Below are 24,906 nucleotides of genomic sequence, written 5' to 3'. Positions count from 1 at the left end.
GCTGGGGGAGGAGAGGCGGGCAGGAAGAGCAGATCCCCCACCTTGGCTCTGAGTCTGATTGGCCCAAAAGTCTGTGCTCCCAACCAATTATCAAGTCTCCTCAGTCCTGGAAACCTTAGGAACAGGCGCTGCAAATCTGTGTCACAGAAGCCTCCTACCTCCCCACTCATTTCATGCTGCAGGTTGATTCAGCCCCCTTGGCAGCTCAGATGGTGCTCAACAGGGAAGACAAAGTGGTACAGAACTTCTCAGTGTTCTGTCCCAGCAACTTCCTGCATGACTTCAGAAGCTCCCACTACTTTGCTTGAACCAACAAAATTTTGTCCTTCTCAGGGAGGCAAAGCCCATGTGTTAGCCCCTCCCTACCCCATCCTACCAAACACTGCCAAGGTGAGAGAAAAGATTTGTCAGGACCCTTTAGAGTCTTGCTCGGACTCTCCAGCAGTACTTCGAGGAATCTCAGTGTCAGCTGATGGCTATAAGGATTCAATTTTTCTGAGATCCCAGACTTTAGCTATGGAATGGGCATCACAGCTTGTGATAGGAGGAACATTTCTAGGACTGATCCAGGTCACCCAAGGAAGGTGACTAGAGTCTAGGCATGGCCTCTAGGCTTTATGGTTTCATCAAATCAGAAGAAACTACTTAAAGACTCCCATAGTGGCTGTCTCTATGAATTCCTCAGCAGTAAAACAGGTTTAGATATTTAGTGATTTCACTTATTGCCTTTTCCTCCCAAAGAGGTAATGTTCCCCTGCCCCAATCTACTGAATCTAGCTCAAATCCCAGTGGGGACTTGATTGGGAGTCCTGAAGACCTGGACGAAAAGATCCCTGCTTCCACCTCAATGCCTCTCTACTCCCTGGGTTCTTTCTTCTTTTTGCTCTCTGCTATGTTTCAAGCAGAGAGTCCCTTTCACCGTGGATTAGGGAGTAGATGATGCTGTGGGGCAAAGATATTAGCTCCCCTTAACCTAGAGTTAAAGTGTTCCAGACCCCGGCCCCTCACATTCAGGAAGAGTAGAGAAAGCAGCCACCGGGGTTTAGGTGCACCTTGTGCACAAGAGCCTTCCATATGATCCACATTCCAGTCGTGTGTTTCCACAATACCCTGCCTCTTGATCACTTACTTTCAATTCTTACTCTCAGATAAGGGCATAACCCACCTCAAGTACTAATCCGTGAAAACTCCCTGGTTAATTCACAAAACACTTCTACAGCATAGCATCCACCACATAGTTACCACTCACAGCAGTGGTGACATCACTACAGGCTCTTACAGAGAGACCAGTACTCTCTGGGACATGGCCCAGCCACACGCCTGCCTCAGAACAACCCTCAAGCATTGGCTGAGCCTGCAAAGGTCTCACCTCTAGCCCATAGAGAAGATCAGAGGGTGGGCAACTTGGGCGAACAGGTTCCCCTGCCATAGGTGCACTGGGTGACTTCACCATCATGAAGCTATCGCTCCGAGTGGGTGCAGAAGCCAAGGGTGTACAGCCATGAGAGTGGCCGCCCACATCAACAAACTTGATAGGATCATCTGACCCTAGCTGGATTCGGAGGATCCCATTGGAAGGAGGAAGCCCCTCTCTCCTTCGAGATCGGGTGAGACACGCACAGGTGCCGGCAGGAAAGCAGGTCACTCCACAGGCAGCCCCACGCAGGCACTTCGAGATTAGTGCCACGAATGAGCCAAAGGAGACAAAGCAAATCGCCACTAGAGATACAGCCAAGTACAGGGTCAAGTGGGATTCTCCTTCCCTTGGAGCTGAAGATTCTCGAAGATCAGGGACAACTGGATGAGTGTCTTCTTCCAAGGACACCAGGAGAGTAACGGAGGTAGAGAGTGGTGGGCTACCACTATCCTTTACCACAATGACCAGCTTCTGCGGCGGGAGATCAGCTGGGATGGGAACAGCCGTCCGCACCTCCCCAGCATAGCGGGAGACTGCAAACAGGCTGGGATCTGGGGCCTCCAGGAGCTGATACGAAACCCAAGCATTGTAACCCGAATCCAAGTCCACAGCGGTCACCTTTGTAACTAGGTGTCCAGCACCAACTGATGGAGGCAGTGCTTGTGGACATAAGGAACCAGGTCGGGCTCTAGGGCGGAGCACAGCTGGCGCATTGTCATTGAGGTCCAGTACAAATAGACGAACTGTCACGGTGCTACTAAGGGGTGGGTTGCCCCGATCCCGGGCCTGCACCTCAAACTGCAGTGTCTGTGTTTGCTCATAGTCAAAGGATCGAGTAGCATGAACAGCTCCCGTCTGGGGGTTCAGAGAGATGAAGGAGGAAGCTGACACATCTCGATTTCTGGGCTCTAGGAGAGAGTAGGAGATAAGGGCATTCAAGCCAGAGTCTGGATCAGAGGCTGCAAGGGAGCAAAGCAGGTCCCCTGGGCGATTGTTCTCTGGAACAAATACTTCGTGTGACCTCTGAAAGAAAGAGGGTGGGTTATCATTCACATCTGAAATATTGAGGAAAATGGTCCTGTGGGTACTCAGAGGAGGGCTCCCAGCATCAGAAGCAGTGACCATGATATCATAGCTGGATTTGGCCTCTCGGTCCAAGGGTCCAGCAGTCACCAGGGAGAACTGGTTCTTGAAGGCGGACTTGAGGGCAAAGGGCAAATGGTCAGGAATACGGAGGCTCACATCTCCATTTGAACCTGAGTCGGGGTCCTGCACACTGATGAGCGCCACCACGGTGCCAGGTTCTGCGCTCTCAGGGAGAGTCCCAAGCTCTGAGGTCACTGTGATGTGGGGGGCGTTGTCATTTACATCCAGGAGATCCACCCGAAGGCTGCAATGTTGCTCCATGGCTGGAGAACCCCCATCTCGAGCCCGAACATCAAATTCATAGTAATTCTCGCTCTCAAAGTCTAGGGGCCCCTGAAGAGTAAGCTTTCCATTAGTAGGGTGCAGGCTAAAGAGATTTCTCACACGATCAGGGGTGTGACCACTGAAAGAAAAGGTGACGTTACCACTGGGACCCAGGTCTGGGTCAGAGGCATTGAGCTGGATGAGTAGCATGCCGGCTGGCGCGCTCTCCAAAACGCTAATCCTGTAGCTGGATTGCTGGAAGGCTGGGGCGTTGTCATTCACGTCCAGCACTGACACCCGGAGCTCCGCTGTGCCAGATCTCGGGGGGTTCCCTCCATCCACAGCAGTCAGCACTAGGCGGTAGTCTGATTGCTTTTCCCGATCCAAAGGCTTCTCCAGGAGCAGCTCTGGGACCAGGCTGCCGTCGCTGCGCTTCTTGACATCCAGTGCAAAGTGTTCATTGGAGCTTAGTCTGTAGCTGCTGATGGAGTTGCTCCCCACATCTGCATCCTGAGCCTTTTCCAAGGGGAAACGCTGTCCTGGAGGAGCTGCCTCCCCAATTTCCAAGTCCAGCTGCTGCCGAGGAAATCGGGGGGCGTGATCATTCACATCCACGATTTCTACCTCTGCTCGGTACATTTCCAAAGGCCCTTCTGTTACAAACTCCAGGGGCACGATGCAGCTGGCACTGAGCCCACACAGTGCCTCTCGATCGATTGGATTCTTGATGAGCAGGGCACCGCTGTCCAAATCCACACGGAAGTGTCTTTGGTTCACCTCTCCAGCGACCTGCAGCCTGCGAGCTGCTAAGCTCTCTGTATCCAGCAGGAAATCTTGGGCGACATTCCCTACAAAAGTCCCTTCCTGTGACTCCTCTGGGACCGGGTATCGGATCTGCCCACAAACGTAACCCAGGTGGCAAAAAAGGAACAAAAGGGTAGTCCCCCGGCAGATTTCTACCCAGCTTCTCACCTTGCGGAGCATTGCTGCCGCCCACTAGTTCTCTATCTGGTCCTGAGAAGCCGAAGAAGCCGACCCGCCCCGAACGGCCACAGCAGCTGGAGACACCTATCTCCCTTTCCCCGCGCCAGCTCTGGCGCGGCTGGGCCGGCGCCGCAAGGGTTACGCGCCGTTTTTTTTTGCTGGTGGCGGGGTAGATTTGTCTGCCTTCCTCCACCCGATTGGCAGACAGAGGCTCCTGGGCTCAGCCAATAGGCTAAGCAGAGAACGTCCCAACAGCAGCAGGGTAAATGCGTCGCAGCATTGGAAAAAAGAAAGAAAAAACAAAAAACAACCCACCTATCTTTTTGCCTTCCTCCTGTTCAACAGCATTTCCTCCTCCCCTCACGGGTTATTACCTCTATGGAGAGGCAGACAACATACACGGTTTTTTTTTTTCTAACACACCAATTCCCAGCCCACACCACCCCGCCCCTTTTCGGTGGGGGAAAACAGCGACAGCCTGAGCCCTAGCAACCTGCAGCCCAGAGAGTGAGTAGCCATTTGAGACTGGTCACTTTGTTCAAGCCAATGTTGTCATCCACCAATATTCTAAATGAGTAGCTTCTGCCTCGGTCTGATTGTATTAGAGCAACAGCTACTTAGAAGCACTGCCTTATACTAAAAACTCTGCCCCTCTGCAGATTATTCAGAAATATATCCATCTCTTTGCAGAAGAGGCTTACACATTAAGGTAGCCTATTAAATTTATGCAGTACACATTTTTGTTGTAACAGAAGGCGCAGCAGAAACTAAACCTCTCTTATTCAGATACCCACTGGTGGTACACTAAATTGCCATTCATCGATTTCAAGGACAGTATGGAAGGAGGTGAAGGCGGGGGGGAGGAAACCGGGAGAGAGAGATGTTCCAAATCAGTAAAGAATCAGTTTGTCTGGGAGACGCTAAGGACTACATCTCACTTCCTGGCAGAATGCTAATGTTCACAGATTTAATAGCTTCCGTGAATGATTAAGATCTGCTACCAAAAGCACAGTGCCTACAAATCTCCTTTATTTGACACCACTGTATGCTTGATATGTTGTTAATTACCAACAGTGACTGTTTCAAAAGAGCAAGTTTTTCACTTAGCCCTAGGGGGCCTTTTGGCAAGGGAGACTTGATCTCACCCCACCCCTACCCTGATCCAGACCCTCCCTGGAGCCTGGCTACCACCTTGCACAAATGCAGAAACATCATTCAATTCACACTGTAGTTACCTGCAAACTGTAGTTCAAGTCGCAAACACACCAGAGCACAAAGAGAAAAATCCAGCCTGATTTGGACATGAGATTTTTTAAATTCATCTGAATCCTCACCTAGGCTACCAAAACCAGTGGCAAAACCTGAGGTTATCCTCCCCAGGTGTTTTCTCAAGCCCCTGATCCTCAAGAATATCCTTTTGATGGTGAGGCCAGCAACCAACACTCTGCTCTCAAAGGGAGGTATCTGCTTTCTGTGTTCTTTTACTCCCAAACACCTAAACCTCCTCCCATGGGAATGACGGAGATGTCAATCAATCTGATCCATCAGGTGGTTATGCCAGGATTCACTATCTCAGTGGAATGACACCATTAGCCACCCACGCTGGGTCAGTCACAATGGAGAGGAGTAAGGAGGGTCATCCTTGACTCATTCCTCTCCCTCATTCCCTTTATCATGACAATGAATGAGTGCTGATAATTTCACTACAGTTACCTCCATCTATACTGTCACTGTGCTGGTTCAAGCATTTATCAATCTTCTCAAATCCTATAATAGCCTTCTAATTTTTTTTTTTGTCTACAGTCCCAATATCCCCAATCCATTTCATTTGTGGCTGCCAGAATAATCTCTCCAAAACAAACAAAAAACCCTGATGACATCACATTTATGTCTCTTCAAAATTCTGCAATGACTATCATGGATATAGAATAAAATAAAAACTCCTTGGCATGGCACAAAGGTAACTCAAGATTTAACTCCTGCCTAATTGCTTCACTTTATCTCCTGCAAAGATTGTTTTACAAACACACTTTAAGCTTCAGCAATAATGAAAAATCATAATCCTTCTGCATGGAATCTCCTGCAAGGGTCCCTCTCTACCCCCTTTTCCCCTTTATTATCTGACAAACTACTACTCAACCTTTTGTTCTCAGATCAAGCATCATCACCTCTATGAAGTCTCCCTGATTTCCCCAGGCTTAGGTGTTTCTTTTCCTTTGCTCCCATTGCTTCTTGTATTATACAGATCTCCATTATCGTTTTTGTGGGTATGTGTGCGTGTCTGTCTCCTACAGTACCCTGCGTACCATAGCGGCAGGGACTGTGTCTTTTTATCTTTTAAAGTGTCTGGTACATAGGGATGTTCAATAAATGGTGAAATGATAATATCACTAATTATTAGTTCAACAAATATCTACTGAATATTTGTACTTTATATGAGTACTTTATATTAAGTATACATTTTATATGCATTACTTTTCACTCTTACACAATTTTGGAAGATTTTATAGATGAAAACACTGAAGATCAGAAAGGTTAGGAGACTTGTGTAAAGCTCAACTAGTAACTGCAGTACTAGGATCTCCCCACTGCCACCTCTGGTCTCTCTAGAAAGAAATAAAGCCTTTCTATAACATCTTTCTTTTTTTTTTTTAACATCTTTCTTTTTTTTAATGTATTTATTTTATTTTTGGCTGCACTGGGTCTTTGTTGCTGCGCATGGGCTTTCTCTAGTTGCGGCGAGCGGGGGCTACTCTTCATTGCGGTGTGCGTGCTTCTCATTGCAGTGGCTTCTCTTGTTGCAGAGCACAGGCTCTAGGCACACCGGCTTCGGCAGTTGTGGCACATGGGCTCTAGAGCGCAGGCTCAGTAGTTGTGGCGCACGGGCTTAGCTGCTCCACGGCATGTGGGATCTTCCTGGACCAGTGCTTGAACTCATGTCCCCTGCATTGGCAGGCGGATTCTTAACCACTGTGCCACCAGGGAAGCCCCTCTTTCTATAACATCTTAAATCATTTTTCTACCAGTTTGTCATCCCTGTAACCATAAACTCGTCCTTTACTGATGCCTTTAATATCAAAGAACTAGACCTCTTATAGGTCTCAATCCCTTTTATTTGCAAGTTCACAGCAAAACAAACAGGCATACAATCTATATTACTAGAACTGGAAGATCATAAAGCCTAAATCCTACACATCCTAGACTTGACCTTTTTATGCCAGGTATGTGATTCTCCCCTCTCTAGATTTTTAAAACACCTTTATTGAGCTATATAAATAATATATACTTATATATATATATATATATATAAGTATATATTATTATATATAATTCATCCATTACACCATATGATTCATCCCTTTAAAATGTACAATTGAATGGTTTTTAGTATATTCACATATACTAAAATGATGCAACCATCACCATAGTATAGTTATAGAAAAAAATTTTCATTCCCAAAAGAAATCCATTCCCAAAAGAATGGATTTCTAGGCTAGAAATCCATTGCCTAGCTCTAGATTTTTAAAGAAATAGTTGCCCAGGTGCCAGTCGCTGAGGAAGATTTTTTCTTCAGATGACTGAAATATCTTATGTCTTCCTTACAGTGCTCTCCTAGAGCTATTCTATATAATATTTTAAGGTTGGGAAATAACATCACAGAATTCTTTAAAGTTCAGTTTGGCCCAATAAGGCTGGCTGCTGGTTCTGTGAACACCAGAATAACACTTTGCTTCAAAAACATGCTAATTGATAGACTGGCAGGTCCTAGGGCAATGCTTTGCAAAATCGTCTTCACATTGAGATCACTTGGGGACCTTCAAAAACTACTGATGCCTGTGTCCCATCTCAAGAGATTATGCTTTAGTCCATCTGGGATGTGGCCTGGGCTTCAGAATTTTTAAAAGGTCCCTAGGTAATTCTGGTGTGCAACCAAGTTTGAGAACATTGTCCACGGGAAAATGCCAGTTGTTTTCCGGTCTGACCAGAAAAGCAGCAGCTGCTTCTCTCTGGCTTTCATCCTTCCTTAGCCTTTCCATCTATGCCTCTACTTTGTCATCTTTGACTGTCTCCAGGTTTGTTCAATTTCTAAAGTGTGTTTAATTAAGATTTGGAGTGGGTTAAGAACTAATAAAAAAATATTAGTCACAGCTAAGAATTTTTTTTAACACCTTTGATATTCTAGGCACTGTGCATATATTATATCATGAACTAATGTTATAAAACCCTTGTTACTCCCTTTTTGCATATGAAAAAGGGTCTAGAAAAGAGATTAACTTGGCCACGGACTCATAGATGGTAAGTGTCTAACTGCCAAACCCAAGGCTTGATAGCAATAATACACTTATTAGTAACAAAGTAACAGTTGTTCTCCCACAAATGGAAGTGTGTTTAATTTCACTCCAAAACAAAGACCTGCACACCATCCTGAATAAATGAAAGCTTTATCTTTTTCTCAGGATATGAATTTACCTACCTTTCACACTATGTGTATACCCAAGAAAAATGATGAAAGGATAGGAAATGACACTTTGGGCAAGAAGAACTTTCATTTTGTACTTTACGTTCTTCCAGATTGTCTGGATTTATCTTCGAAATAAATGATTACTTTTACTTTTATAATGAATGGTGGTTACCTTTGGATTTGGAGAATATAATTAGTTTTAATTTTTTCTTATACTTTTACATATTTGCCAAATTTTCTATAACGCACATGTATTACCATAACAAAAAATTTTTTGTGAGTAATGTCCACATAATTTCAGCACTGTGCTTGAAATAAAATTAAAAGGACCCTAGAATTTTATTTCTTTCATAGAAAGTCATCTGAGAATGAGGTACAGGATCTGTGTAGTCAAAGGAAAATTATCAGCAAACCATTAGCTTTAATGCAGATGTGGCAATCATTTGAAAGCTGGACAGATGAGGTAGTTTTTATATTCCTAGCAGCTGCCACTGGTTAGAGGTATTCACCAGCTTGTACTCAATGCAAATGACACCAAGCTAAGCTCTTGAGTGCTGAGACGGTGAGTTATAGCTTAATAGCCCTTTAGCAGGATTGGTTAGTTGCTATGGCAAGTGAGTACTGAGGGTGTGAATTGTGTCCACAGATAAGTCAATTAACTCCACACTGTGTGGGACCACAAACCACACTCTAGCTGGGCCATCCCCCTCCCCCAAAGGCACGACGTTTGATTTGGGAAAGGCCAAGTGAAAATGCGGACGCATCATTAGGAAAACATCTTGATCACAGAAAATAAAGGTGGCTACATACTTTCCTGAAACTGATGCAGGAATTGAAAAGCATTAATATCATTCCAGGATGACTTGCTAACCCTTACCTGTCCGGGAGGGGAGCTCTCTGCACCCAACACTTGCCTATAGAACACTGGATCAAGGCTCCGCAGAGTGTTCTGGCGGCTGGCCAGTGGGCTGGCGGCACCTGGTTTCTTCAGCAGCGGGTCGCTGCGTCTCGAGTCAGTGGTGAGGTACACCTGATGGTAAAGGTGTGGAGGCAACAGGCCTCCCCGCACGGCGTCCGCGTGCAGAGAAGGCCCTGGTGTTCGGTACAGGGAGCTCACGGGAGCTCGGTATAGGTCCCTGGACTGCTTCCATTTGTAAACTTTGAATACGATCACTCCCAATACTGTGACTGCGAACCCCACGGAGACCAGGATTAAAGAGAGAAGTAGATAAAAGGTGAGATTTTTATTCTGCTCCCTGGGGGCAGAGCCGGAGGGGAACTCAGCTCGGGCTTCAGGAGATTCCTCGATTACTGACACAGTCAGGGTCGCGGTGGTGGACAGCGACGGCTCCCCATTGTCTTTGATCAAGACCGTGAGAGTCTGCCTGGGCGAATCTGTATCCTGAACTGGGCGGGCAGTGCTGACTTGACCCGTGTGAAGTCCCACAGCAAAAAGGCTCTGGTTGGGGGCTCCCAAGAGGCTGTAGGAGAGCCAGGCGTTGTGCCCTGAATCCGGGTCCCAGCCTACCACACGCGTGACCACGTGGCCTGCAGACGTACCTCGAGGCAGCATCTCCACCGAGCTCTGGCCAGGCCGGGGGTATAGGACCTGGGGGGCATTGTCATTGCGATCAGTGACAAATATGTTCACGCTGATATTGGTGGCCAGGACAGGAGTGCCCCCATCGCTGATATGAGCTGTTAATTCGAACGCCCGCCGATCCTCATGGTCCAGGGGCACTAAGGATGACACGACGCCACTGTCACGATTTATCGTGAAATAGCGACCCACTAGCCCTATTTCAGCTCCTTGCTCCAGGAGAAAGAAGGAAAGGCGAGCATTCTGCGGGGCGTCAGGGTCCCAGACACTTAGGTTTAGTATTGGAACACCGGGGAGGTTATTTTCCTCAACGTAAACATCGTAGGAAGACTGGGAAGATTGTGGAGGGTTGTCGTTGATGTCGGACACTTGCACCTGCACTGTCGTGAGGGCTGAGAGGGGAGGGGTTCCCGCGTCTCGAGCCGTGATGCTGAGGTTGTATTCTGGCACAGTCTCCCGATCCAGGGCTGCGCTGGTTTTCAAAGTAAAGTAATTCTTGAGGGAAGATGTAAGGCTAAAAGGGAGACCTGGTGGAACCTCGCAAGTCACCAGCCCGTTCTCCCCAGCATCCAGATCGGTAACACTGAGCAAAGCAATGACAGTTCCTAGGGGTGCATCCTCAGGGACTGGGCTGTACACGGAGGTGACTGTGATCTCCGGGGCATTGTCATTTACATCCACAACCTCTACCAAAACTTTACAATGTGCTCCCTCAGGACTGGCGCCCTTGTCTTTGGCCTGTATGTAAATCTCATGGAGTTTGGCGTCTTCGAAGTCCAGTCGACCCTTGACGGTCAGCACCCCAGTTACAAGGTCTAAGGAGAATAGTTCCCGCACGCCAGCGCGGTTGTGGCTGCCGAAGGAGTAAATGATTTCGCCGTTGGGGCCTTCATCCAGATCCGTTGCATGGACTTGCACGACGCGAGTGCCGGGGGGTGCATCCTCCAGGACGCGCGCCCGGTACAAGGACTGGTTGAAGGTGGGCGCATTGTCATTCGCGTCCAGCACGACGATTCGAATAGGAAGGCTGGCCGAGCGAGCCGGAGTTCCTCCGTCCAACGCTGTCAGCACCAGCTGGAGATTTGGTTCTCGCTCCCGGTCCAGGGCGCGCTCCAGCACCAGCTCCGCGTACTTGGTGCTATCTTCCCGCGTCTGCACGCGAAGCGCAAAGTACTCATTTCGGCTCAGCTCATAGGTTTGTAAAGAGTTGCTTCCCACATCTGGATCGTGCGCGCTCTCGAGCGGAAAGCGCGTCCCCGGCGCCACAGCCTCGCTAATCTCCAATTTCATTTCCCGGGTAGGAAAAGAGGGATTGTTGTCGTTGATATCCTGGATCACCACTTCCGCGCTGAACAGCTCTAGCGGCCTCTCCACTACCAACTCCAGAGTTATGGTGCAGGAGGGCAGCGTCCCACATAGCTCCTCTCGATCCAGGCGGTCGTTCACGAACATCTCTCCCGTCTCCCAGTTCACCTCAAAGAATCTTCGGCTAGCTCCGGACACCACCCGGAGCCTGCGGGCTGACAGGCTGCCGAGATCCAAGCCAAGGTCCCTAACCACGTTTCCCACCGCGAAACCCTTCTCTCTTTCCTCCAGGATCTCATAGCGAATGACGGCGGCGGAAGCCTTATGCAAGGCACCAAGAAGAAGCAAAACTCCCACCACACTCCCAGTGCTTACCAGTCCACTTCTCCAGGCCTCTGGGACCATCTCACTCAAAGACAGTTCCTCTTAGCGGGGTCCAGATTGGCCCGGCTTCTTTCCTGAGAAACTTTCAGCGGGTTAACGCTCGGGCGCTGGGCTCCGAGTCGGACATGGCTTTCTGGATGCCGTTGATTTGCTCGCCGGCTATTCAGTCTCTGCCTCATCCCGCGGCGCCAAGAGGGGACGGGCCGGGGCCAGATCTCCAGCTTCTTCATTGGCCGACAGCGGCACGCAGAGTCCCAGCCAATAACTGCACGAAAAATGCGCCAGCGCCCGGCTCACTGAGCGGGACCAGCGCTAGCGCCAGGAGCTTCTTTCCTTTGGCTTCCTTCCAGAGTTTACAGCCAGAGCTCCTTGGCAGTATCCGCGCATCGGAAACACACCTTAGCTGTAAAGCTAACTGCAGGGTGATGGAGATGGCCTTTCTGCGAGTCTTCAAGCCGAACTAGGGCCTATTAAACACCTCAACCGCTGACTTTAACACTTCAACCCCCAAAAAGGGGGTTCAAACCAAACCGAAAACGACACAACGTTATCTGGTTTGTTGGAGGACTAGGTACAACTTACCTAGCTGGACCATATTGTGGCGAGGCATTTAGCATTTCTGTGGAGGTGTTGATAATTTCAGTTGTATCTTTACCAACTGAGACTGTACAACTACGGGTCACTTCCTCAGTAGAGAAAATCTACAGGAGCTACCAGCTGTTTGGTTTAACTTTGTTTTATGAAATTTAAAAGTACAATTCAGATTTCTTTTTAAATTGGATGTTGTTGCTTAGCTCTTATTTCTTAACAACCAGGGAGCAATGTGAAATTTCTATGCTGTTTGTCCCAACAAGCATAACCTCAATCAGAGAGCATCTCTAAAGTTTCCCTTTACTTGATCAATTTGTTTCTCAAGATCATATGGCATTCCACAAAGAGAAGTTGCATTGCTAATAAAGGATAATACCCCCTCTTCACTCCCCTTCCCCCCCAAAAAAAAACGTAAAAGAAAAAGAAAAAAGACCAGGTTATATTTACCACCTGGGGCCTTTATAAAATGATTGGGATATCAGAAATACAAAGCCTTTAGCCACAGAATAAAGAGCCTGAAGTTTTCTGCATTTAGGATTGTAGTCAAACAAAATAGTAATGATTAGGATAATGAATAAGAGAGTCAGCTATGATATAAGTTAGAACTGAGTTGTACATCCTTAAAGGGTTCGTGAGTTCCTATCTTATTAAATGAATAAGGCAGCTAAAATCCTGGCACATAGTAAGTCTTAATTAATGATGCACATCACCCCATTAGATACTAGATGTAAAGAACCTCATACTATTTCTGTACGCTTATCTTGGACACCACTTTGGTTGCGTATAGTCCTTTCTGAATTTTAACTGAACCCTGAGGAAGGGTGGTAGGCAGAGAGGTTAGATAGGTATATAGGAAGTATATATAGGATATTTATTGAAGAGATGAAAAGCCATATTTGACCTGTCTCTCTATGTCCTCAATACTTTCTCTCTTAAAACCTCCAGTTTTAAATACTCAAATTTGACAATTGTCCATACCACCAAGAAGGCTGATAGGTATTAGAAGATTAGAATATAGAATTTAGAACATATATAGTAGCCCAGCCACTTGCTACTCAGTGTGAGCCAAGGACCAATGGCATGGGTATCACCTGGGAGCTGTTAGAAATGCAGAAATGCCCCACTCCAGACCTACTGAATCAGAATTTGCATTTTAACAAAAAGCCAGGGTGATTTGAATGTAAAGTTTGAGAAGCACTGATCTAGTAGGTTTTTCAGACATACCAATTTATCAATCATTTTTTTCCCTATTCACCATCACTTAATTGACATTCTGGTTTCAAAAACTAGCTTTTAAAAGCTGCAGTAGTTTTCCCTTTAACAATAAAGCCCATAGTTTTCCTAAGACCTCTTCATAAGCCAGCAGAACCCTCCTTGGATCCATTGTTTACAGTAGCAAGAGTGATCTTAAAATTTTAATTGAATCAGAAGATTCTCCAGCTCAAAACTTCTCAGCAGCATCTCACTCACTACTCTTGAAATAAAATACCAAATCCTTTGCATAGTATCCAAGTTCTCAAGCATTCCCCTTCTCTCAATATGTTATTACACTGCTTCCAGTGTGGTCCGTCAACCAAGCTCTTCATGCTTTTTTCTCCTAGGAAAGCTTCTTTCCCTTCCTTTCCTTTGCTTATTTCTACAAATCTTTCAGGTCTCAGTTTAAATGTTGTTTTCTAATAGAGGTCTTCCTTAGGCCCCACTTAAAACCAGGATCCTTTGTTATGCTCCCACAGAGAACCTTATATTCTCCTTTATTGAACCTAGCACAATTTAAAATTTTATAATTATATTTTGTTTAAGCATAGTGCCTGCCTCTCCCACTAAAACAATAAAGCTGCAAGAAGGCAGAGACCATGCCTGTTCTGATTATCACTTGCCTCCCCAGTGACTAGCACCGTAGGCACCTGATGCTTAATTTTTCCCAGCTTTATGGAAGCATGATTGACAAACAAAATTATATAAATTAAGGTGTACAACACGATGATTTAATATATGTATATATTGTGAGATGATCAACACAATATAGTTAACACATCCATCACCTCACCTAGTTACCATTTTTTAAGGTGTGTGGTAAGAACATTTAAGACCTACTCTCTTAACAAATTTCAAGTTACACTACAATATTGTTAACTATAGTCACCATGCTGTACATCGGATTCCAGAACTCATTCATTTTATAACTGAAAATGTGTACCCTTTGACCAACATCTCCCCATACTTAAGGCTTATTAATATAGCAATATTTATGCTAATGGCATAGTAATCATTACATGCAGTAAGGACTATATATATTCGTGCGTATCCATTTTCCCTAGGAGAAAGCATTTTTGGAAGATACAGTCAGTCTTTTAAGCTACAAGTGGCGCTAGCGAAACTATTTCTTAACCTAATGATTTGAAAGAGAAAACATAGTTTGCCAAAGAGTCAAGCAAGGTGTGGTAATATAACTCACACTGGACATAAAACTTGCTGTCACCTATATCCAGGGGAAATGGAAGTACCAGTGTACAGGATCAACGGAATTTTCCAGTCTCTATCTTCTTTCCTCTCTGTTTTATAATTCCAAGAGAGCCTTAGATCAACAAGATGCAGCAAACAATTTTAAAATAGAAAGTGAATCTATTATAGTGTTCAACAGTGAGGCCTTAGTGTCAAAAAGACTTGAGTTCCAACACTGGACATTATACTTAGTAGCTAGGTAACCATGAAGCTTTTATTTTTAACTTTTATTTTCTTTATCTATAAAATGGGAATAATAATAGTACTCCTTGACATAATCACCGGTATCTCAATCTTTTATATTAGTCTTTGAACAGCTTTGTACTTACCATCCAGCTCACTTGGACAATCAATGATTTTTAGCCATTTTATACATTTACACAACCAATACTACAATCCAATTTTAGAATACTCCCATCAACCCCCAAAATCCTTCATGCCTGTCTGCAGTCAATCCTTGCTCTCACCCCCAGCTTCAGGCAGCCACTGATCGATTTTCTATATAGTTTTCCTTTTTCTAGAAATTTCACAAAAAAGGGAATTATAAAATGCATAGCCTTTTGGATGCTCAACATCACTAATCATTAGAGAAATGCAAATCAAAGCTGCAAATGAGGTACCACCTCACACCGGTCAGAACGGCCATCATTTAAAAGTCTACAAATAACGCATGCTGGAGAGGGTGTGGAGAAAAGGGAACCCTCCTAGACTGTCGGTGGGAAGGTAAGTTAGTGCAGCCACTATGGAAAACAGTTTGGAGGTTCCTCAGAAAACTAAAAATAGAATTACCCTATGATCCAGCAATCCCAATCCTGGGCGTATATCTGGACAAAACTATAATTCAAAAAAGATACATGCCTCCCTATATTCATAGCAGCACTATTCACAATAGCCAAGACATGGAAACAACCTAAATGTCCATTGGCGGATGAATGGATAAAGAAGATGTGGTACATATATACAATGGAATATTACACAGTATAAAAAAAGAACAAAATAATGCCACTTACAGCAACATGGATGCAACTAGAGATTATCAAACTAAGTTAGAAAGAGAAAGACAAATACCATATGATATCCCTTATATGTGGAATCTAAAAAATGGCACAAATGAAGTTATCTACAAAACAGAAGCAGACTCATAGACATAGAGAACAGACTTGTGGTTGCCAAGGGGTAGGGAGAGAGAGAGGGATGGACTGCGAGTTTGGGGTTGATTGATGCAAACTACTACATATAGAATGGATAAACAACAAGGTCCTACCGTATAGCACAGGGAACTATACCCAATCTCCTGGGATAAACCATAGTGGAAAAGAATATAAAAAAGAATGTATATGTGTGTAACTGAGTCACTCTGCTGCCACACTGTAAATCAACTATACTTCAATTTAAAAATTTTTTAAAAATGCAAAGCCTTTTGTATCTGGCTTCTTTCACTTAGCATAACGTCACATCCAACTCTTAACCACACCCTCAAAAATGTTCTGTCTCCAAAGTTCCTCATCTAATAATGGGCACTTCTAGTCTAGTCAAAAACTCTCAGGTCAGGGCTTCCCTGGTGGCGCAGTGGTTTAGAATCTGCCTGCCAATGCAGGGGACACAGGTTCGAGCCCTGGTCTGGGAAGATCCCACATGCCACGGAGCTAACTGGGCCCATGAGCCACAACTACTAAGCCTGCGCGTCTGGAGCCTGTGCTCCGCAACAAGAGAGGCCGCGATAGTGAGAGGCCTGTGCACCGCGATGAAGAGTGGCCCCCACTCGCCACAACTAGAGAAAGCCCTCACACAGAAACGAAGACCCAACACAGCCCAAAATAAATAAATTTACAAAAAAAAATTCTCAGGTCATCCTTAACATCTCTTTCTACATTCCAACATTTAATTCATTACCAGTTCATGTCAATGCTTACTACCTCCAAAATATACTTTGAATCTATCAATTACTTTCCCCTCTACCGCTACCACCTGAGACAAAGTCACCTTAAATACTGTCAGCTTCCTCTCTGGTCTTCTTACTTCCTCTTTTGCTTTCCCTAAACTCCATTCCACATGTGGAAACCTGAAGAATCTTTCAAAAATATATATTAAATTATATACTCTCCTTGCTAAACACAGTGCTTGGTACCAGGACTGGCTACATAATTTGCGGGACAAGCACAAAATGAAAACAGGGGGCTCCCTGTTAAAAAATTAGTACAATTTCAAGATGATGACAGAAGAGCATTAAACCAAATGCAGGGCCCTTCTAAGGTTGGGAACCAGTATGACTGCACAGTTCACATGCCCATGAAAATGGCCTTGCCTGGCCCAGAGAAGCTCTCCATAAGTATTGCCTAATATTATTTTTAAAATATTAGGTAATTACCTAATATTATTTATTCCAAGAGGATTAATAATATCAAAAAATCTTATTCATGATACTATTAAATTAATGAATTCAAGGAAAAACATATGTATTATCCCCTAAAAGCCTAAATATCATCTAGTAATCTTTGAATTCAATCTAATTTGCTGATTTGAGGAACATCCTAAGGTCAAATTAAGGGATAATTTAAGTAGAAATTATATAAAAACAGATAATCAATAGATCAACATGTACCACGATGCAGACAGGTAGGATATTCAAGGATTTGATGGAAGCTGAATGGTTTAGCCTTAATATTTCCATGAAGCTTATCTGAAGTTTATTTATGTGAGAAAATATTTTGCATACTTTGATTTGAAAAGATGATCTATGAACCTTAAGAATAAGAAATTATTTCATTAAAATATTTTGGAACTACAATCAGTGATTTAGAGGTCAAAGTTTAAGCAAAAAAAAAAAGAGGTTTACTTCTCCCTTCCATTTGAGTGATAATCTCTTTTAGTCTTGATCACATCAGTACTATTACTGTTCATTATACCACAAAGCTTAAATATGTCAGGAAACTACCTGCAAAAAATTGCTAAATTTGTCCATATGAAAATATCCCAAGAGACCTTAAGTCTCCTTAGACAGATGAAATTTGTTTAATTTTTCCCCAGCATGCTATTATATTGTTACCTAAATTATTATCAATTTTTTGAAACAGGTAGCCTTGTACGGCTGAGTTATATTTCTAAACGAAGTAATTGACATCAATATATAATGATAACTTTGAGAAAGAAGTGTGACTTTCTGATCTTTAAAACCTTCTGGCAAGATAGAAGTTTAGTACATGATATAGATGCAATCTCAAATCACCGAGACAAGGATGAAGTTTTTATGTACTTTTTATGTACTGGGACAACTGGATAGCCACTTAGAAAAAAAAGAAAAAAAGATAAAATTAGTTCCATACCTCAGCACACACAAGAATAAAGTCCATATAGATCAGGGATCTAAATGTACAAACCAAAATACCATACAAATACTAGAAGAAAACTGATGGATTTTTCTACAATCTGAGTGTGGGACAAGGCTTTCTAACTATGACTCAAAACCTAAGTGCAATATAGAAAAGGACAGATTCATTTGGTTACATAAAAATAAAGGGGGAAAAACATTGCAGTGCAAAAATACCATAAACAAAGTTGAAGGCAAATGACAAGCTAGGAGAAAATATTTGCAACTTATATCTTGGACAAAGGGCTAATATCTCTAAACATATAAATAACTTTCTAAAAGACAAAATACTAAAAAAAATCTAGAAGATAGAAAATAGAATAATGAATATAAAACATGAACAACTTTTAGAAAGATAAACTGGCTCTTAAACATATGAAAAGGTATTTAACTTCAACAGTAATGAGAAAAATTCTAATTAAAATGATTTTGAGATTTTAAAAACTGATCAGATTGGCAAAAATTAAAAAGCTTGACAACATATTCTATAGATGAGGCTATGGGAAAATAAACATTCTCCTCTATTGGAATGCAAAATGGTACAATCTGTATATAGGGAAATAGTTATATCTAACAGAACTACATATGCACTTGCCCTATGACTTAGCAATCACACTTTTAGAAATTTACCCTAAATATACACCTCAAAAATTATGAAAATACATATATGAACCAGGTCATTCATTACAGCATTATTTGTAACTGCAAAAAGACTGAAAGCTACCTAAATGGAAAACTATAGTTAGTTGAATATACTATGATACGTACACATACAATGGAGTTTTATGAAGCTACAAAGAAAGATCTTTGTAAAATGATATAGAATGATTTCCAGAATATATTGTTAGTGCAAAAAGCAAAGTGAAGGGCTTCCCTGGTGGCGCAGTGGTTGAGAGTCTGCCTGCCAGTGCAGGGGACACAGGTTTGTGCCCCGGTCCGGGAGGATCCCACGTGCCGCAGAGCATCTGGGCCCGTGAGCCATGGCCATTGAGCCTGCGTGTCTGGAGCCTGTGCTCCGCAGTGGGAGAGGCCACAGCAGTGAGAGGCCCGTGTACCGCAAAAAAAAAAAAAAAAGCAAAGTGAAAACCTTTTCTTCTGACGATGTGGAACTAGCCATACCACTATAAACAAATAGAAAATTGATTAAAATATTTAGAAAAATGCTTTTAGCCATTGGCTCAAAAGGAGTGCAAGACTGAGAGAAGGGAAGCAATGAGACGAGCCCCAGGATCTCTGTTATTTTACCTGGAGGCAATTTTCAGAGAAAAAAAGATTTTAAAAAAATGAACAGTGTTTCAGCAACCTGTGGGAAAATATCAAGTGGTCTAACATAAGTGAAATTGGAGTTCTCTAATTTTGTATGTGTGTGTGTGTGTGCATGTGATAAATAGTATTTGAATAAATATAGCCTCAAACTTCCTAAATCTAAAGAAAATTATAGACCCACAGAATCAAGAAGTTCAAGTATGCTACCCCAAGTAGGATTAAACACACCACAAAGAAAATGCACCATAAAGAAAACACACAATAAAGAAAAATACACCAAGGTCCATCATAATCAAATTTCTAAAAACCATTGATAAAGAGAAAAATTTAGAAGCAGTCAGAGGAAATACAGAAGAACAAACGTAAGAAAGATTGCAGACTTTGCATCAAAAATAATGCAAGGCAGAAGAAAGAGGAAGAATATCTTTAAAGTGCTGAAAGAAAAAAATTGGCAACCTAGAATTCTATATTTAGCAAAAGTACCTTTCAAAAATGAAAGTAAAATAAAGATTTTTTGTTCAGACAAACAAAAACCTAGAAAATATATAACCAGAAAATCTATACTACAAGAAACATTAAAGAAAGCTCTTTAGTCGAAAGGAAAAGTGACACCGATGGAAACTTGGGTCTGTGTAAGGAATCAGTGACAGAAATGATAAAAATGTAGGTTGCATATTAAAGACTTTTCATGTTTAAATTTCTTTAAAAGATAAATGATTACCTAAAGCAAAAATAATAACAACATACTGTGGGGCTTAAAATACTACAGTAGTAAAATGTGTGGCAACAATGGCACTAAAAAACAAAGTAGGGGAAATGGAAGTATACTGTTAAAGTGGTGTAATATTACTCAAATTCTGTTACATTTATGATCATAAGTTAAAGATGCATAGTGTAAACCCCAGAACAAACACTTAAAAATCAAAGAGGATACTTAATAAACTAATATCAGAGACAAAACAGAATACTAAACGATAACCAAGAAGGCAGGAAATGATCAAAGAAGAAATTAACAATGGATGGAGGGCACACATGGGCAGTGAACAGACACCAATTGCTGCCCCCACCAAACCAGAAGTCTACTGCACCTACACACACCATATCAAGGGGATAACAGACAGCACACACTGAGGAAAGAGGCAGCAAGCACCCAAACTAAAAGCAGCCCCTTGATTCCGGACAAATTGGTGGAGTAGAAAAACTTGAGCCCACTTCCTCTCACGAAAACACCAAAATCCCAACTGCTGAACAACCATCAACAAAAAAGACTGGAACCAACCAAAAAAGGTATTTTACATCCAAAGACAAAGAAGAAGCCACAACAAGATGTTAGGAGTAGCACTTTCATGATATAAAGAAATCCCATAGGGAGTTCCTTGGTGGTCTAGTGGTTAGGATTTGGTGCTTTCACTGCAATGGCCTGGGTTCAATCCCTGGTCAGGGAATTGATATCCTGCAAGCTTCATGGCATGGCAAAAAAAAAAAAAAAAAAAAAAAAAGGAGGAAGAAATCCCATGCCCACTGGGTAGGCAACTCACAAACTGGAAAAAAAATTATATCGCAGAGGATCACCCAGAGGAGTGAGAGTTCTGAGCCCTACATCAGGCTCCCCAGTCTGAGGGCCTTGCATTGGGAGGAGGAGCCCCCAGAGCATTTGGCTTTTAAGGACAGTGGGGCTTGAGTGCAGGAGCTCCACAAGACTAGGGGAAATGAAGACTCCACTCTTGGAAGATGCACACAGATTTCACATGCACTGGGACACAGCACAAAGCAATGACTCCATACAAGCCTGAGCTAGACCTACCTGCAGGTCTTGGAAGGTCTCCTGGGGAGGTGGGGTTGGCTGTGGCTCACTGTGGGGGTAAGGACACTGGTGGTGGAGGCCCCAGGGAATACTGATTGTCATGAGCTCTCCTGGAGGTCGTCATTTTGGCACTGAGACCTTGCCAACAGCCTGCAGGCTCCAGTGCTGGGACCCCTCAGGCCAAAAAAACAGTGATGGGGAACACAGCCCCATCCATTAGCAGTCAGGCTGCCTAAAGTTGTACTGAGCTCACAGTCACCGCTAAACACACCCCTTGACATGGCCCTCCCCATCAGAGGGACAAGACCCAACTCCACCCACCAGCGGGCAGGCACCAGTCCCTCCCACAAGGAAGCCTGCACAAGCACCTGGACCAACCTCACCCACCAGGAGGCAGACACCAGAAGCAAGAAGAACTATGATCCTGCAGCCTGTGGAAAGGAGACCACAACCACAGAAAGTTAGACAAAATGAGACAGCAGGGAAATACATTCCAGATGAAGGAACAAGATAAAAACCCAGAAGAACAACTAAGTGAAGTGGAGATAGGTAACCTACCTGAAAAAGAATTCAGAGATGATAGTAAAGATGATCCAAGATCTCAGAAAAAGAATGGAGGCACAGACCAAGAAGATACAAGAAATGTTTAACAGAGAGCTAGAAGATCTAAAGAACAAGCAGAGATGAACAATACAACAACTGAAATGAAAAATACACTAGAAGGAATCAATAGCAGAATAAATGAGGCAGAAGAACAAACAAGTGACCTGCAAGACAGATGGGTGGAAATCACTGCTGTGGAACAGAGTAAAGAAAAAACAATGAAAAGAAATGAGAACAGTCTCAGAGACCTCTGGGATAGTGTTAAATGCACAAACATTCGCATTATAGCGGTCCCAGAAGCAGAAGAGAGAGAGAGAAAGGGCCCGAGAAAATATTTGAAAAGATTATAGCTGAAAACTTCCCTAACATGGGAAAGGAAACATTCACTCAAGTCCAGGAAGTGCAGACAGTCCTATACAGCATAAACCCAAGGAGGAACATGCAGAGACACATATTAATCAAACTCACAAAAATTAAAGACAAAGAGAAAATAATAAAAGCAATAGCGGGGGCTTCCCTGGTGGCACAGTGGTTGAGAGGCCGCCTACCGATGCAGGGGACACGGGTTTGTGCCCCGGTCCGGGAAGATCCCACATGCCGCGGAGTGGCTGGGCCCGTGAGCCATGGCCGCTGAGCCTGCGCGTCTGGAGCCTGTGCTCCGTAACGGGAGAGGCCACAACAGTGAGAGGCCCGCGTACCGCAAAAAAAAAAAAAAAAAAAAAAAAAGCAATAGCGTAAAGCAACAAATAACATACAAGGGAACCCCCATAACTTTATCAGCTGATTTTTCAGCAGAAACTCTGCAGGCCAGAAGGGAGTGGCATGATACATTTAAAGTGAGGAAAGGGGAAAACCTACAACCAAGGTTACTCTACCCAGCAAGGCTCTTATTCAGATTTCACAGAAAAATCAAAATCTTTACAGACAAGCAAAAGCTAAGAGAATTCAGCACCAACAAACCAGCTTTAGAACAAATGCTAAAGGAACTTCTCTAGGTGGAAAAGAAAAGGCCACAAATAGAAACAAGAAAATTACAAATGGGAAAGCTCACTGGTAAATGCAAACATACAGTAAATGAAGGAAATCATCCACACACAAATATGCTATCAAAACCAGCAATTGTGAGAAAAGCAGAGTACAAATGCAGGATATTGAAAGTGCATTTGAAATTAAAAGACAAGCAACTTAAAACAATCCTGTATATATACTATATATATATATATATATATATATATACACACACTATATATATATATATCAACCTCATGGATACATGTACCCCAAAGTTCATTGCAGCACTATTTACAATAGTCAGGACATGGAACCAACCTAAATGTCCACTGATGGAGGAATGGATAAGGAAGATGTGCAATTACACTTACACACACACACCACACACACACACACACCCCACACACACAACGGAATATTACTCAGCCATAAAAAAGAATGAAATAATGCCATTTGCAGCAACATAGATGCACCTAGAGAATATTATACTAGGTGAAGTACGTCAGACAGAGAAAGATAAACATAATATGATATCACTTATCTGTGGAATTTTTTAAAAAGTGATACAAAGAACTTATATACAAAACAGAAACAGACTCAGAGACTTCGAAAACAAACTTATGGTTACTAAAGTGGAAACATGGCAGGGAGGGATAAATTAGGAGTTTAGGATTAACATACACATACTACTATATCTAAAATAGGTAATCAACACGGTCCTACTGTATAGCACAGGGAAATGTACTCAATATTCTGTAATAACCTATATGGGAAAAGAATCTGAAAAAGAATGGATATATGTATATGTATAACTGAATCACTTAGCTGTACACCTGAAACTAACACAACACCACAATCAACTATACTGCAATATAAAATAAAAATTATTAATAAAAAGTTCCATAAGGAAAAAAAACAATGCACAGACAAGGAGAAAACAAAGAGCACAATGGTGGACATAATCATATCAATATTACATTAAATGTAAGTGATCTGAACATGCCAATTAAAGATCAGTGGTAGATAAAAAAGCCTCAACTATGTCCTTCAGAAAAAATACTTTATATATAAAGAATTGAAAAAGATATACTATGCAGCACTAATTATAAGAAAGCTGGAGTGACCACATTAATATCAGAAAAAATTAGGCCTTAAGACGAGATATATTAGCAGAGATAAAGAGAGATATTACAAAATGACGAAAAGGTCAATGTATCAAGTATCAAGAATATTTAACAATCTCATATGTCTATTTACCCAAAGAAAATTAAAAGGGACAAAGAGGGACATTATATAATGGTAAGAGCGTCAGTCCACCAGGAAGATATAGCCATCTTAAATGTGTATGTACTTAACAACAGAACTTCAAAATACATTTAAGCAAAAACATACAACTGAAAGGTAAAAAAGACAAATCCACCAAAATATAGGTGGAGACTTCAATTTGACAATAACTGACAGAACTACTAAAAAAATGTATAAGAAGTGAACATTTGATAAAACTTTTTCAATAATTGATAGAATTACTAACTAGAATATCAAAAAAGTAAGGAACACCATTAACTTATAGGGCCTAATTGACACTTACAGAACATCCCGCCCAAAACAGAATACATATTCTATTCAAGTACCCATGGAACATTCTGATTGTATCCAGGGTCAGGAAACAAAGCTCAACAATTTTAAAAGAATGGAAATCACACAAAATATATGCTCTGAACATCCTGAAATTAAACTAAAATTCAGTAACAGAAAGTCAACAGGAAAATCGCCAAACATTTGGAAATAAACACAATTATAAATAATCCATGGGCTAAAAAGTAAGTCTTAAAGAAAATTTAAAAATACACTTACCGAATGAAAATGAAGATACAATGTATCAAAATTTATGGGATGCAACTAAAGTATTCCTAGAGGGAAATATATAGCACTAAATAAAGATAAAAATTCTCAAATCAATAAACTGTGATCTCACCTCAAGAAACTAGAAAAAGAGCTAAATAAACACAAAGCGAGCAGAAGCAAAAAATAATAAATTCAATAGCAGAAATCAATCAAATTGGGACTTCCCTGGTGGCGCAGTGGTTAAGAATCCACCTGCCAATGCAGGGGACATTGGTTCGAGCCCTGGTCCGGGAAGATCCCATATGCCATGGAGCAACGAAGCCCATGCGCCACAACTACTGAGCCTGCACTCTAG

At 42.7% G+C, this 24,906-nt stretch overlaps 1 protein-coding gene across 22 annotated transcripts in view; it reads right to left on the bottom strand.

Annotated features, from left to right (window-relative positions):
- The window catches only part of LOC137221796 (protocadherin gamma-C4), a 169,302-nt gene that overhangs the window by 20,037 nt on the left and 124,359 nt on the right, over nt 1-24,906 (bottom strand). Inside the window, exon 1 of one of the 22 annotated variants that reach the window (XM_067732020.1) lies at nt 9,151-11,772. The exons of 18 other annotated variants lie outside the window; for them this stretch is intronic. In XM_067732020.1, coding sequence (XP_067588121.1) covers nt 9,151-11,583 — 2,433 coding nt within the window. In that variant the 5' untranslated portion in view covers nt 11,584-11,772. Of the gene's footprint in view, nt 1-1,369; nt 3,607-3,799; nt 3,827-9,150; nt 11,773-24,906 lie in introns of those variants that run through there. 3 more of the 22 variants (XM_067732051.1, XM_067732052.1, XM_067732041.1) reach the window with 3 other exon arrangements.

The sequence above is a fragment of the Pseudorca crassidens genome, chromosome 3 (assembly GCF_039906515.1).
Source record: "Pseudorca crassidens isolate mPseCra1 chromosome 3, mPseCra1.hap1, whole genome shotgun sequence".
Lineage (NCBI taxonomy): Eukaryota > Metazoa > Chordata > Mammalia > Artiodactyla > Delphinidae > Pseudorca > Pseudorca crassidens.
Note: the sequence above shows the minus strand (reverse complement) of the source record. Positions and strands in the feature narration are given on the sequence as shown.